The 15,295-nt window shown below is 43.5% G+C and overlaps 1 protein-coding gene across 4 annotated transcripts in view; it reads right to left on the bottom strand.

The window, feature by feature from the left end:
- BAZ1A (bromodomain adjacent to zinc finger domain 1A) overlaps positions 1 to 15,295 on the bottom strand; it is a 762,668-nt gene that overhangs the window by 587,284 nt on the left and 160,089 nt on the right. For all 4 annotated transcript variants that reach the window (XM_053697759.1, XM_053697757.1, XM_053697758.1 and 1 more), the window contains exon 9: positions 523 to 689. In XM_053697759.1, the coding sequence (XP_053553734.1) occupies positions 523 to 689 (167 nt within the window). The remainder of the gene's footprint in view (positions 1 to 522; positions 690 to 15,295) is intronic.

Raw genomic sequence — 15,295 nt, forward strand, 5'->3', positions numbered from 1 at the left:
GTGTAAAGCTGCCAAATGGGAGGCTAGGTAAGGAAGGGAGAACACAGAAAACTACTACAGGTGGAATGTGATTAGATTGAGATAAAAACAGTGGAAAGTGAAGAGCTCTGGTCCGCCAGAAGAGTAAAGAGGAAGAAAATTATGAGAACAACATTCTCTCTACTGGGCACATAAATGAAGTGTAGCTGGTGGTAAATAAGGGTCAAGCCAATAAAGATAGCTTGATGCTGTGTGGATATAGAAAATGTGCTACAGTTGGGATCTGAGATGGGTGGGCAACTTTTCGTTTAGATCACATTCTGTATTAACACCTCAAAGTACATTTTTTTTCCTATATTTTTATTCCATATTTTAGGTCCCAGCTGTAAGGAAAGGGCATGTGCACTGCACTGCATGACTGAGGGAGTGCGGAACATCCTCAAGCTTCATTGTGTGAAAAAAACTAAGTTGCTACATTTTAAATAAGCATTCTTCATTATACTTTAACTATAGACATCTGTACAATTGCACTTAAATTCTAACCTTCTCTTTTTCTAACTTAATTCTCTCCTTTTCTTCTTTCTTCTTTATTCGTTCTACTTCAACAAACTTTTTAAAAAATTCTTTTTGTCGTTCTTTATCCTCATACTCTTTTCTTCGTAATATTGCTGTTTCTGCTTGATGCTTTCTCATCATTGCCCTTTTCATCTCTGAAAGGTGAAAAGAAAAAAGGAAATTTATTCTTACCTGATAAATTTGTTTCTTTTACGATACGATGAGTCCACAGATTTCATCCTTACTTGTGGGATATCAGCTCCTGGTTAGCAGAAGGAGGCAAAGAGCACCACAGCAGAGCTGTATATATAGCTCCTCCCTTCCCGTCTTTCGACCGAAAATAGGAAAAGAAAAGCCAAGGTGCAGAGGTGACTGAAGTTTAACAAAATTAAAAGCCTGTCTTAGAAAAAAAAGGGTGGGCCGTGGACTCGTATCGTAAAAGAAAAATTTATCAGATAAGAATAAATTTCCTTTTACAAGATACGACGAGTCCACTGATTTCATCCTTACTTGTGGGATACAATACCAAAGCTATAGTACATGGATGAAATGGGAGGGACAAGACAGGGAACCTAAACGGAAGGCACCACTGCTTGAAGAACTGTCCTCCCAAAAACAGCCTCAGATGAGGCAAAAGTATTGAATTTGTAGAATTTGGAAAAAAGTATGAAGACACGACCAGGTTGCATCTTTGCTAACCTGTTCAACAGAAGCATCATTGTTGAATGCCTATGAGGAAGCCACAGCCCTAGTGGAATGAGCCGTAATTCGTTCAGGAGGTTGCTGTCCAGCAGTCTCATATGCAAAACGGATGATACTCTTCAGCCAAAAAGAAAGAGGTAGCCGTAGCTTTCTGACCCCTACGTTTCCCTGAAAAAACGACAAACAAGGAAGACAATTGACGAAAATCCTAAGTTGCCTGTAAATAGAACTTCAAGGCACGGACCACGTCCAAATTATGTAACAGACGCTCCTTCTTAGAAGAAGGATTAGGACACGAGGAAGGAACCACAATTTCCTGATTAATATTCTTATTTGAAACAACCTTAGGAAGAAAACCAGATTTGGTACGTAACACCACCTTATCAGAATGAAAAATAAGGTAAGGTGAATCACATTGTAATGCCGAAAGCTCAGAAACTCTGCGATCAGAAGAAACAGCAACCAAAAAATATAATTTATGCTTACCTGATAAATTCCTTTCTCCTGTAGTGTAGTCAGTCCACGGGTCATCCATTACTTATGGGATTATATCTCCTCCCTAACAGGAAGTGCAAGAGGATCACCCAAGCAGAGCTGCTATATAGCTCCTCCCCTCTACGTCATACCCAGTCATTCGACCGAAACCAAACGAGAAAGGAGAAACTATAGGGTGCAGTGGTGACTGGAGTTTAATTTAAAATTTTGACCTGCCGTAAAAAACAGGGCGGGCCGTGGACTGACTACACTACAGGAGAAAGGAATTTATCAGGTAAGCATAAATTATATTTTCTCCTGTTAAGTGTAGTCAGTCCACGGGTCATCCATTACTTATGGGATACCAATACCAAAGCTAAAAGTACACGGATGACGGGAGGGACAGGCAGGATCTTTACACGGAAGGAACCACTGCCTGTAGAACCTTTCTCCCAAAAACAGCCTCCGAAAAAGCAAAAGTGTCAAATTTGTAAAATTTTGAAAAAGTGTGAAGTGAAGACCAAGTTGCAGCCTTGCAAATCTGTTCAACAGAGGCCTCATTCTTAAAGGCCCAAGTGGAAGCCACAGCTCTAGTAGAATGAGCTGTAATCCTTTCAGGAGGCTGCTGTCCAGCAGTCTCATAGGCTAAACGTATTATGCTACGAAGCCAAAAAGAGAGAGAGGTAGCCGAAGCTTTTTGACCTCTCCTCTGTCCAGAATAAACGACAAACAGGGAAGAAGTTTGACGAAATTCCTTAGTTGCCTGCAAATAAAATTTCAGGGCACGGACGACGTCCAGATTGTGCAGAAGTCGTTCCTTCTTCGAAGAAGGGTTAGGGCACAATGATGGAACAACAATCTCTTGATTGATATTCTTGTTAGTGACTACCTTAGGTAAGAACCCAGGTTTAGTACGCAGAACTACCTTGTCTGAATGAAAAATCAGATAAGGAGAATCACAATGTAAGGCCGATAACTCAGAGACTCTTCGAGCCGAGGAAATAGCCATTAAAAACAGGACTTTCCAAGATAACAGCTTGATATCAATGGAATGAAGGGGTTCAAACGGAACACCTTGCAGAACGTTAAGAACTAAGTTTAAGCTCCACGGCGGAGCAACAGTTTTAAACACAGGCTTAATCCTAGCCAAAGCCTGACAAAAAGCCTGAACGTCTGGAACTTCTGACAGACGTTTGTGTAAAAGGATAGACAGAGCTGAGATCTGTCCCTTTAACGAACTAGCAGATAAACCCTTTTCTAAACCTTCTTGTAGAAAAGACAATATCCTAGGAATCCTAACCTTACTCCATGAGTAACTCTTGGATTCGCACCAATATAAGTATTTACGCCATATTTTATGGTAAATTTTCCTGGTAACAGGTTTCCTAGCCTGTTTTAAGGTATCAATCACTGACTCCGAGAATCCCCGCTTTGATAGAATCAAGCGTTCAATCTCCATGCAGTCAGCCTCAGAGAAATTAGATTTGGATGTTTGAAAGGACCCTGAATCAGAAGGTCCTGTCTCAGAGGCAGAGACCATGGTGGACAGGACGACATGTCCACTAGATCTGCATACCAGGTCCTGCGTGGCCACGCAGGCGCTATTAGAATCATCGATGCTCTCTCCTGTTTGATCCTGGCAATCAATCGAGGAAGCATCGGGAAGGGTGGAAACACATAAGCCATGTTGAAGACCCAAGGTTCTGTCAGAGCATCTATCAGTATCGCTCCCGGGTCCCTGGACCTGGATCCGTAACAAGGAAGCTTGGCGTTCTGGCGAGACGCCATGAGATCCAGATCTGGTTTGCCCCAATGATGAAGCAGTTGGGCAAACACCTCCGGATGAAGTTCCCACTCCCCCGGATGAAAAGTCTGGCGACTTAGGAAATCCGCCTCCCAGTTCTCCACGCCTGGGATGTGGATCGCTGACAGGTGGCAAGAGTGAGACTCTGCCCAGCGCATTATCTTTGAGACTTCCATCATCGCTAGGGAACTCCTTGTCCCTCCCTGATGGTTGATGTAAGCCACAGTCGTGATGTTGTCCGACTGAAACCTGATGAACCTCAGAGTTGCTAACTGAGGCCAAGCCAGAAGAGCATTGAAAACTGCTCTTAATTCCAGAATGTTTATTGGAAGGAGTCTCTCCTCCTGAGTCCATGATCCCTGAGCCTTCAGGGAATTCCAGACTGCGCCCCAACCTAGAAGGCTGGCGTCTGTTGTTACAATCGTTCAATCTGGCCTGCGGAAGGGCATCCCCCTGGACAGATGTGGCCGAGAAAGCCACCATAGAAGAGAATCTCTGGTCTCTTGATCCAGATTTAGCATAGGGGACAAATCTGAGTAATCCCCATTCCACTGACTTAGCATGCACAATTGCAGCGGTCTGAGATGCAGGCGTGCAAAAGGTACTATGTCCATTGCCGCTACCATTAAGCCGATTACCTCCATGCATTGAGCCACTGATGGGTGTTGAATGGAATGAAGGACACGGCAAGCATTTAGAAGTTTTGATAACCTGTCCTCTGTCAGGTAAATTTTCATTTCTACAGAATCTATAAGAGTCCCTAAGAAGGGAACTCTTGTGAGTGACAATAGAGAACTCTTTTCTACGTTCACCTTCCACCCATGCGACCTTAGAAATGCCAGAACCAACTCTGTATGAGACTTGGCAGTTTGGAAGCTTGACGCTTGTATCAGAATGTCGTCTAGGTACGGAGCTACCGCTATTCCTCGCGGTCTTAGTACCGCCAGAAGAGAGCCCAGAACCTTTGTAAAGATTCTTGGAGCTGTAGCTAACCCGAAGGGAAGAGCTACAAACTGGTAATGCCTGTTTAGGAAGGCAAACCTTAGATACCGGTAATGATCCTTGTGAATCGGTATGTGAAGGTAGGCATCCTTTAAATCCACAGTGGTCATGTACTGGCCCTCTTGGATCATAGGTAAGATGGTCCGAATAGTTTCCATTTTGAACGATGGAACTCTTAGGAATTTGTTTAGGATCTTTAAGTCCAAGATTGGTCTGAAGGTTCCCTCTTTTTTGGGAACCACAAACAGATTTGAATAAAACCCTTGCCCGTGTTCCGACCGCGGAACTGGGTGGATCACTCCCATTAGTAAGAGGTCTTGTACACAGCGTAGAAACGCCTCTTTCTTTATCTGGTTTGCTGATAACCTTGAAAGATGAAATCTCCCTTGTGGAGGAGAAGCTTTGAAGTCCAGAAGATATCCCTGAGATATGATCTCTAATGCCCAGGGATCCTGGACATCTCTTGCCCAAGCCTGGGCGAAGAGAGAAAGTCTGCCCCCCACTAGATCCGTTTCCAGATCGGGGGCCCTCACTTCATGCTGTCTTAGGGGCAGCAGCAGGTTTTCTGGCCTGCTTGCCCTTGTTCCAGGACTGGTTAGGTTTCCAGCCCTGTCTGTAGCGAGCAACAGTTCCTTCCTGTCTTGGAGCGGAGGAAGTTGATGCTGCTCCTGCCTTGAAGTTACGAAAGGCACGAAAATTAGACTGTTTAGCCCTTGGTTTGGCCCTGTCCAGTAATGTCAGCGATAATATCTTTCAAACCGGGCCCGAATAATGTCTGCCCTTTGAAAGGAATGTTAAGCAATTTAGATTTAGAAGTCACATCAGCTGACCAGGATTTAAGCCACAGCGCTCTACGCGCTTGAATGGCGAATCCGGAGTTCTTAGCCGTAAGTTTAGTTAAGTGTACTACGGCATCAGAAATAAACGACAGCCATGTGGTAAAAATCATGCCCATAAAGTTTTATCACCAAGTACCTCAGAAAAAACGATTAACATGCCAGTAAACGTTTTAAAAATGAAAATTATGAAATGTTATTAATAAGCCTGCTGCTAGTCGCTTTCACTGCAGTGCAGGCTCAAATATTACTTAAATATAGACAGTATTTTCTTAGTGAAATTCCATTCCCAGAAATACCTCAGAGTATACATATATATATATATATATATATATATCAGCCTGATACCAGTCGCTACTACTGCATTTAAGGCTGCACTTACATTACATCGGTATTAGCAGTATTTTCTCAGTCAATTCCATTCCTTAGAAAATAATATACTGCAACATACATCCTTGCAGGTGAGCCCTGCCTGCTATCCCCTGTTCTGAAGTTACCTCACTCCTCAGAATGGCCGAGAACAGCAAGTGGATCTTAGTTACGACCGCTAAGATCATAGACAAACTCAGGTAGATTCTTCTTCTAATGCTGCCTGAGAAGAAACAACACACTCCGGTGCCGTTTAAAATAACAAACTTTTGATTGAAGAAATAAAAACTAAGTTTAACAACCACAGTCCTCTCACACGTCCTATTAGTTAGGTGCAAGAGAATGACTGGGTATGACGTAGAGGGGAGGAGCTATATAGCAGCTCTGCTTGGGTGATCCTCTTGCACTTCCTGTTAGGGAGGAGATATAATCCCATAAGTAATGGATGACCCGTGGACTGACTACACTTAACAGGAGAAATAAAACTTTCCAAGATAATAACTTAATATCTATGGAATGCATAGGTTGAAACGGAACTCCTTGAAGAACATTAAGAACTAAATTCAAACTCCAAGGAGGAGCAATTGGTCTAAACACAGGCCTGATTCTAGTCAAAGCCTCACAAAAAGATGGAACATCTGGAACATCTGCCAGACACTTGTGTAACAAAATAGACAAAGCAGAAATTTGTCCCTTTAAGGAACTTGCTGACAACCCTTTCTCCAATCCTTCTTGGAGAAAAGACAAAACCCTAGGAATCCTAACCTTACTCCATGAGTAGCCCTTGGATTCGCACCAATAAAGATATTTACGCCATATCTTATGGTAAATATTTCTAGTAACAGGCTTACGTGCCTGAATCAAGGTATCAATGACCGAATCAGAGAACCCTCGCTTAGATAAAATCAAGCGTTCAATCTCCAAGCAGTTAGCTGCAGAGAAACTAGATTCGGATGATGGAAGGGTCCCTGAATGAGAAGGTCTTTCCACGGTGGCTGAGATGACATGTCCACCAGATCGGCATACCAAGTCCTGCGAGGCTACGCAGGAGCAATGAGGATCACCGAAGCCCTCTCCCGTTTGACTCGAGCAATCACCCGGGGAAGGAGAGCAAATGGAGGGAACACATAAGCTAGGTTGAACGACCAAGGCATTGCCAAGGCATCTATCAGTTCGGCCTGGGGATCCCTGGACCTGGACCCATATCTCTAAAGCTTGGCATTCTAACGAGATGCCATAAGATCCAACTCCGGCCTGCCCCATCTGAGAATCAGATTGGCAAATACCTCCGGATGGATTTCCCATTCGCCTGGATGAAAAGTCTGTCTGCTCAGAAAATCCACTTCACAGTTTTCCACTCCTGGAATGTGGATTGCTGACAGATAACAAGAGTGAGCCTCCGCCCACTGAATTATCTTGGCTACTTCTGTCATCGCTAAGGAACTCCTTGTTCCTCCCTGATGATGTAATCTACTGTCGTAATGTTGTCCGACTGGAATCTGAGCCGAAGACAACTGAGGCCAAGCCTGAAGTGCATTGAATATTGCTCTCAACTCTAGGATATTGATAGGAAGCAGAGACTCCGATTGAGACCATACACCAGGGAACCAGGGAGTTCCAGACTGCTCCCCATCCTATCAGACTGGCGTCCGTTGTCACTATCACCGAGGGTCTGCAGAAGCATGTCCCCTAGGATAGATGATCCAGCGACAACCACCATAGAAGAGAGTTCCTTGTCTCCTGATCTAGAAATATTTGAGGAGACAAATTTGTGTAATTTCCATTCCACTGACTGAGCATGTTGAGTTGCAGAGGTCTGAGATGAAAACGAGCAAACAGAATGATGTCCATTGTTGCTACCATCAATCCAATTGCCTCCATGCACTGAGCCACTGACGGCCGAGGACTGGACTGAAGGGTTCTGCATGTATTCAGAATCTTCAACTTTATGATCTCCGTCAAAAAGATCTTCATGGATAGAGAGTCGATTAGAGTTCCCAAGAAAGGAACCCTTGTCTGTGGAACTAGCGAACTCTTTTCCAGATTCACTTTCCACCCGTGGAACCACAAAGAGAATTGTCCCCGGTCCTTGTATTGGAGCGGGACATATTACCCCCATGGAAGAGAGGTCACCTACACAACATAAAAATGCCACTTTCTGTAGATAATTGAGAAAGAAGAAATCTTCCTCTGGAGGAGGAATTTATGAACTCCAACTGATACCCCCCTGAGACACAATTGCTAGTGTACAAGGATCCCGCACATCTCTTATCCAAACCTGGAGAAAGAGAGAAAGACCGCCTCCTACCAGATCCGATCCCTGATCGGGGGTCCACCCTACATGCCGATTTGAGAGCAGTAGCAGGCGTCTTGAATTATTGAATCTCGTTACCAGACTGGTGCGGTCACCAGGTGGGATTGTCTGGCAATATTACACAAGGCATACCTTGATGTATATGTATGAATTGGGTACTCCTAAAGCACGGCTAATCACCCGTAAGGGTCTCAAGTGCTGCTCATTTCATCGACCTCGGAAGGATGAAAGGCTGAGTGGACCTCGCTGGGGATCAAACCTACAACCCTTGGGCTGCTACAAAGCTCAGCCACAGCGCCATAGCATGCTGAGCTATCTGTCCTGCTCCATCCTCCATCAAAGGGAGGGGGGACTTCCCTAGAAATTTCAAAGGTAGGACTTCTCAGCCTGAGGGAGGAAACGTCAGAAACAATATTCTTCCCTAGAACCGGATTTCAACCATAAGGCTCAGCATGCTAAGATAGAAACTCCCGAACTCTTACCTGCCAACATGGTAATCTGCAAAGAAGCATCTGTAAGAAATGAATGAGTGAATTTAAGAGCTTTAATTCACCTTCAAAAATAAAGACAACGCTATGGTTGCTTTTGTGTCATCCTAAGCTTTCACAAAGGATGAAAACACAAAATTAAACAGCAGAAATGTCGTAATAAACAAAAAAGGACCTTAATGCTTCACAAACTGATGGACAGATATTATTAACTTTTCTGTGCAAAGGTAAATTACAATTGCCTCCAAAGATTGCGTAACGTAAATACCCTACAGAAATTAATATGCACAGTTGGTCGCCTGCCAATCAGGATTTAGGCAGGTCGAAATAAAACCCATCAGCGAAAAAAAAAACATTGCGGGTACTGAATGAAAGGTGTTACTGTCCTTATCTTAAACAGTAACTAGTTACGTCTCTGAGCAGAAAGAAACCTAGTATATTTCAGGAACAGATATTAAATAAAACAGAGACTGAAATCACCCTTTAGTGCCTTTTATTTTTTATTAAACTACTCAACAGTTCATGTTTAACGTATTAAAAGGTACTATAGCTTACAGCATCCCAATCTAAAAGGGATTGCTCTGAGACATGGGGAACAGAATAATAACATTATTGTTGCTTTTCCATAGTATAGAAGCAACCAAACGTATGAAACAGTTGTCCCCTCAGAGAGTTCCTAACGATAAAGGCACTGCTATCTGGGACTGATCAGAATCAGCTAAACCAGCAACGGTTACTGAATTTTTATTTTCCATATTCTTTTTTAAAAATATTGTAAATATCTACGGGCTGGCGACGTCTCTCTGACTAACATGATAGAGAAAACGTTCCATGCACCCAAAAGACTCTTCGGACGGTGCGAAAACCTCTCAGCTGTATGTTTAAAACACAGCTGAGGAGGCATCCGGCGTTCCGTTGGAGTCAACAAATGGCGTGTGCTCAACGGCAGGTAACAAGCCTCCGCCGATCGTGGGCGTAGACAAACAGGAACTGCCAAGAAGACAATAAACAAGCAAAGGGCGCGCACACAATGGCGCATATCGAAGTTCCGCCCATCGTGGGCGTATCGATCTCCAACACCCATGCGGCTAACAATGTATTAAACAAAAATTAAGCGCTGGGAAAGTTAGTTCACACAGTAGAAAACTGAAATAAAAATAACATCCTAAAACACAAAGCAACATAAAAACTCCTTGTCGGCTTTACTTTAAACATAAGCCGTAGCGATCAGGAGCACCTGTAATGAAAAGGGACATTTCATTTTTAACCGCTTATCTGTTAAAACAGGATAACTTCTACTACCAAATCTTAATATTTCATACAAAATAATTATTGGAAGCATGAAACAAATAAAATTCTACCATACATTGAAACACCCTGCCTGCCGGGTTCCTTTCAGGAATAGAAACCGTAAGACGCAAGGATACACATGTCAAATATAACACCCTCACAACAGTCCTACATAACACCAAAGAGTGAGATAGGAGAACCCTCCCTGCCAGCTGCTAAAATAGGTAGAAGACGCTGGGGTTTATACAGAGTGAAGAGACGACATGTTGCTTCTGAATACAGAGCTGCCCTTGAAAAACTAACCCCCATTTCAGGGATAAATTATCAAATATAAAGTGCCAACTCCTTTCTGTGTACATGCCAGGATTGAACCCAATGATCTCATGGTTCCCAACTTGTTGCTTTTTCTCTGAGCCACCAGAGGGTTTTTTATCCAGAAAATAAAGCTTAACACTTACCTTTAGAAGGCTGCCCGGCAGCAAGGCATCTCACCCGGCTTGTGAAGGTCTCTTCTCCCCTTCACATTGGCCTGTGGAAACAAAAAGTACTGAGCATTTTCTCCCTCAGACTTTTACAAACAGGGCAGCATACAAACTATGGGAGACACAGTGACAATAATGTCCCACAAGTTCCCATTGCTTTAAAGCCACCAAATGCTTCTCTTTTTATTGAAGAGACTGATCTGGTCTAGGCTACACCCCAGTACAAAGTAGCACACTGTCGCACTACTTAAAAAATAATAAACACTTGATTGAAGAATCTATAACTAACACCTCACTCTGCCTCTTCCTATCACTAACACAGGCAAAGAGAATGACTGGAGTGGGAGGGAAGGGAGGAGCTATATATACAGCTCTGCTGTAGTGCTCTTTGCCTCCTCCTGCTGACCAGGAGGCGATATCCCACAAGTAAGGATGAAATCTGTGGACTCATCGTATCTTGTAAAAGAAAAAATTTTATTCCATACAAGCTTAAAAGTGACAGCAAACATTAACTTAGCAGCAGGCAACTTAGACTCTTGTAGACCCTGCAACACATATTAGAACTGCATATTTCACCCACCAAACTTTATATCTCTCTGGTATGTGCTTAAGGACTCCATTTTAACCCTGCAACACATATAAGAACTGCATATTTCACCCACCAAACTTTATATCTCTCTGGTATGTCTGTATTACCTTCAAAAAAAAAAAAAAAGCTTTCTTTTCTGTGTCTTCCATTTTGATAAGAAAGGTGCCATTTGCAATGTTTGTCTAGGCCCTGTTTGATCCAGCTCTAATTTATGACCGATGCTAATTAGAATCATGTGACTGTTATTACCTTTAAATTGAACATCCCCAGCTTGTTAAATCAAGCTTAGCTTGTTTGATCATAGCAGCACTGTGTGTAGTTCCCTAAGTGTGCTAGTTCATAAGTGTAGAGAGAGTTATAACAACGGAGTTAGACAAAGGAGTGGACAACAGAGATAAGTACTTTCAATTTCAAACATTAAATGCAAACATGCTACACTTTCTAATGTCTGCTTTAACCTTTTCCTCCCTTCTCTTTAAAGTCACAGCTCTTCCATTCACAAACAGCACTCAGAACATTCATATTTCTCCTTCCCTTCTACCTTCCCCCCTCTACAACACACATGAACTTCATTCCTATATCACATCCCTCAGCCAGCCATGCTTTACTGATCCTAAACTTAAACACTCACATAAGACACATTCTCATCTCCTTTCACTCACCATCTTTCTTCTTCTTGCAGCTGGGGATGTCTCGCCTAACCCAGGTCCACCCTCTGCTTCCCTCAGATCACTACCCCAAATGACACCTCATACACCTTGCACACGTAACCCTCTAAACCTCATTAACTGCACCTCTATTAGTACACCCCAATTCTCGTGTGCCCTTTGGAATGCACGCTCGGTATGCAATATGCTTACATCTATTCACAACCTATTTATTTCATGTTCACTTAACCTGTTAGCACTCACTGAAACTTTGCTTTCCTCCTCTAACACAACTGCTGTAGCCTCTCTGTCCTATGACGGCCTGCACTTCAGTCACACTCCCAGGCCTGGAGACAAACAAGGAGGAGGAGTAGGAATTCTCCTGTCTCCTCACAGTACCTTTCACTGCATTCCTTCACCCCCTCTCTTTCCTTCTCATCTTTTGAAGTTCACGCTATCCGCCTCTTCTCCCCTATAGCTCTTCGTGTTGCAGTTATCTATCGGCCCCTTGGCCCAGCATCACAATTTCTGGACCACTTTGAAGCCTGGCTTCCACATTTTTTCTATTCTAATGTCCCTTCTCTCATCTTAGGGGACTTCAACATACCCCTTGATAAGCCTAACACACCTGCTGCCTCTAAACTTCTATCCCTTACCACCTCTTTAGGCCTGTCCCAGTGGACAACATCTCCAACACACTGTGAAGGCAACTCCATAGACCTGGTCTTCACAAATCTCTGTGCTGTTTCCAACTCCCTTAACTTCCCCTTTCCTCTCTCTGACCACCATCTATTAACTTTCTTTCTCACTCTACCTGCTACATCTTTGTAAGCCCCCAAAAAACTGCTACCTCACAGGAACTTAAATGACTTGGATCTCACAGACTTTTCCACTCAACTGAGTCCTCTGCTCTCTGACATTTCATCCCTCTCTTGTCCAACCCTCGTGACTCTACAGTATAATTCGGCACTAAAATCAACACTTGACAAAACTGCACTCTCCACTCTTCGACATACATCAATCACTCGACAGCAACCGTGGCACACTAAACAGACCAGATATATTCAGCGATGCTCACGATCCGCTGAACGGCAGTGGAGGAAATCACGCACCTTTGCCGATTTCCAACATTATAAATTCACCCTTAAGTCATACAACTCTGCGCTCAGCCTGGCAAAACAAGTCTATTTCTCCTCCCTCGTGTCATCTCACGCATCCAACCCCAGAAAACTGTTCTCAACCTTTAACTCCCTTCTACGTCCGCCTGCCCCCCCCCCCCGCCCACTACCAACCTCACTGCTCAAATTATTGCTGATCACTTCAAAAATAAAATTGACACCATTAGAAAAGAGATCTGCACCTCGCACCCTGCAATCCTACCCACCCCTTCTATTAACAAAAATCTATGCTATTTCCCTCCTGTAACAGAGGAAGAAGTCTCTGCACTCCTATCCTCGGCTCATCTCACAACCTGCCCACTTGACCCTATTCCTTCACAACTTATTCCCCCTCTCTCTGCTTCACTAACCCCTACCCTAACTCATCTCTTTAACCAGTCCCTCACTGCTGGCACATTTCCTGACACATTCAAGCATGCGTCAATCATACCAATCCTAAAAAAGCCCTCGCTTGACCCCTCCACGCCTTCTAACTATCGACCGGTCTCCTTACTTCCCTTTGCTTCAAAATTATTGGAACGACTAGTCTATAATCGGCTAACTCAATTTCTCACAACTAACTCCTTACTCGATCCACTACAATCGGGTTGCTGCCCTAAACACTCAACAGAAACCGCTCTTGCTAAAGTAACAAATGACCTGTTATCAGCCAAAGCAAAAGGCCATTACTCATTACTAATTCTTCTTGACCTGTCCACAGCTTTTGACACAGTTGACCATCCTCTCCTCCTAAAAATACTACATTCATTTGGCATCCGAGACACAGCCCTCTCCTGGTTTGCATCATATCTTTCAAAACGCTCGTTTTCAGTTTCCTTTAATAACGTATCTTGTGATCCTATGCCTCTCTCAGTTGGAGTACCGCAAGGCTGTCTTGGGCCCCTTGCTTTTCTCTCTTTATACATCCTGCCTTGGAAAACTTATAGCCTCCTTTGGATTCCAGTACCACCTATATGCTGATGATACCCAAATCTATCTTTCCTCTCCTGATATCTCTCCCTCTTTACTCAACCAGATTTCTGACTGCCTCTCTGCAATTTTCTCTTGGATGTCTTCACACTACCTCCAACTCAATCTGTCCAAAACTGAGCTGCTTCTTATTCCCCCCTCTTCGAGACATCCGACACCTGACATTTCTCTGATGGTTGGAGACTCTATTCTCAACACTTCACCCTAGGTCTGCTGCCTTGGGGTGACTAGACTCAGAACTCACATTCAACCCACATATACAAACGCTTACCAAATCCTGCCGGTCACACCTACGCAACATTTCCAGAATTCGTCCGTCCCTTACTCAAAATACTACAAAAAACAGAATTTATGTTTACCTGATAAATTACTTTCTCCAACGGTGTGTCCGGTCCACGGCGTCATCCTTACTTGTGGGATATTCTCTTCCCCAACAGGAAATGGCAAAGAGCCCAGCAAAGCTGGTCACATGATCCCTCCTAGGCTCCGCCTTCCCCAGTCATTCGACCGACGTAAAGGAGGAATATTTGCATAGGAGAAACCATATGATACCGTGGTGACTGTAGTTAAAGAAAATAAATTATCAGACCTGATTAAAAAACCAGGGCGGGCCGTGGACCGGACACACCGTTGGAGAAAGTAATTTATCAGGTAAACATAAATTCTGTTTTCTCCAACATAGGTGTGTCCGGTCCACGGCGTCATCCTTACTTGTGGGAACCAATACCAAAGCTTTAGGACACGGATGAAGGGAGGGAGCAAATCAGGTCACCTAAATGGAAGGCACCACGGCTTGCAAAACCTTTCTCCCAAAAATAGCCTCAGAAGAAGCAAAAGTATCAAACTTGTAAAATTTGGTAAAAGTGTGCAGTGAAGACCAAGTCGCTGCCTTACATATCTGATCAACAGAAGCCTCGTTCTTGAAGGCCCATGTGGAAGCCACAGCCCTAGTGGAATGAGCTGTGATTCTTTCAGGAGGCTGCCGTCCGGCAGTCTCATAAGCCAATCTGATGATGCTTTTGATCCAAAAAGAGAGAGAGGTAGAGGTTGCTTTTTGACCTCTCCTTTTACCAGAATAAACAACAAACAAGGAAGATGTTTGTCTAAAATCCTTTGTAGCATCTAAATAGAATTTTAGAGCGCGAACATCATCCAAATTGTGCAACAAACGTTCCTTCTTTGAAACTGGATTCGGACACAAAGAAGGCACGACTATCTCCTGGTTAATGTTTTTGTTAGAAACAACTTTCGGAAGAAAACCAGGTTTAGTACGTAAAACCACCTTATCTGCATGGAACACCAGATAAGGAGGAGAACACTGCAGAGCAGATAATTCTGAAACTCTTCTAGCAGAAGAAATTGCAACCAAAAACAAAACTTTCCAAGATAATAACTTAATATCAACGGAATGTAAGGGTTCAAACGGAACCCCCTGAAGAACTGAAAGAACTAAATTGAGACTCCAAGGAGGAGTCAAAGGTTTGTAAACAGGCTTGATTCTAACCAGAGCCTGAACAAAGGCTTGAACATCTGGCACAGCTGCCAGCTTTTTGTGAAGTAACACAGACAAGGCAGAAATCTGTCCCTTCAAGGAACTTGCAGATAATCCTTTCTCCA

The sequence above is a fragment of the Bombina bombina genome, chromosome 1 (assembly GCF_027579735.1).
Source record: "Bombina bombina isolate aBomBom1 chromosome 1, aBomBom1.pri, whole genome shotgun sequence".
NCBI lineage: Eukaryota > Metazoa > Chordata > Amphibia > Anura > Bombinatoridae > Bombina > Bombina bombina.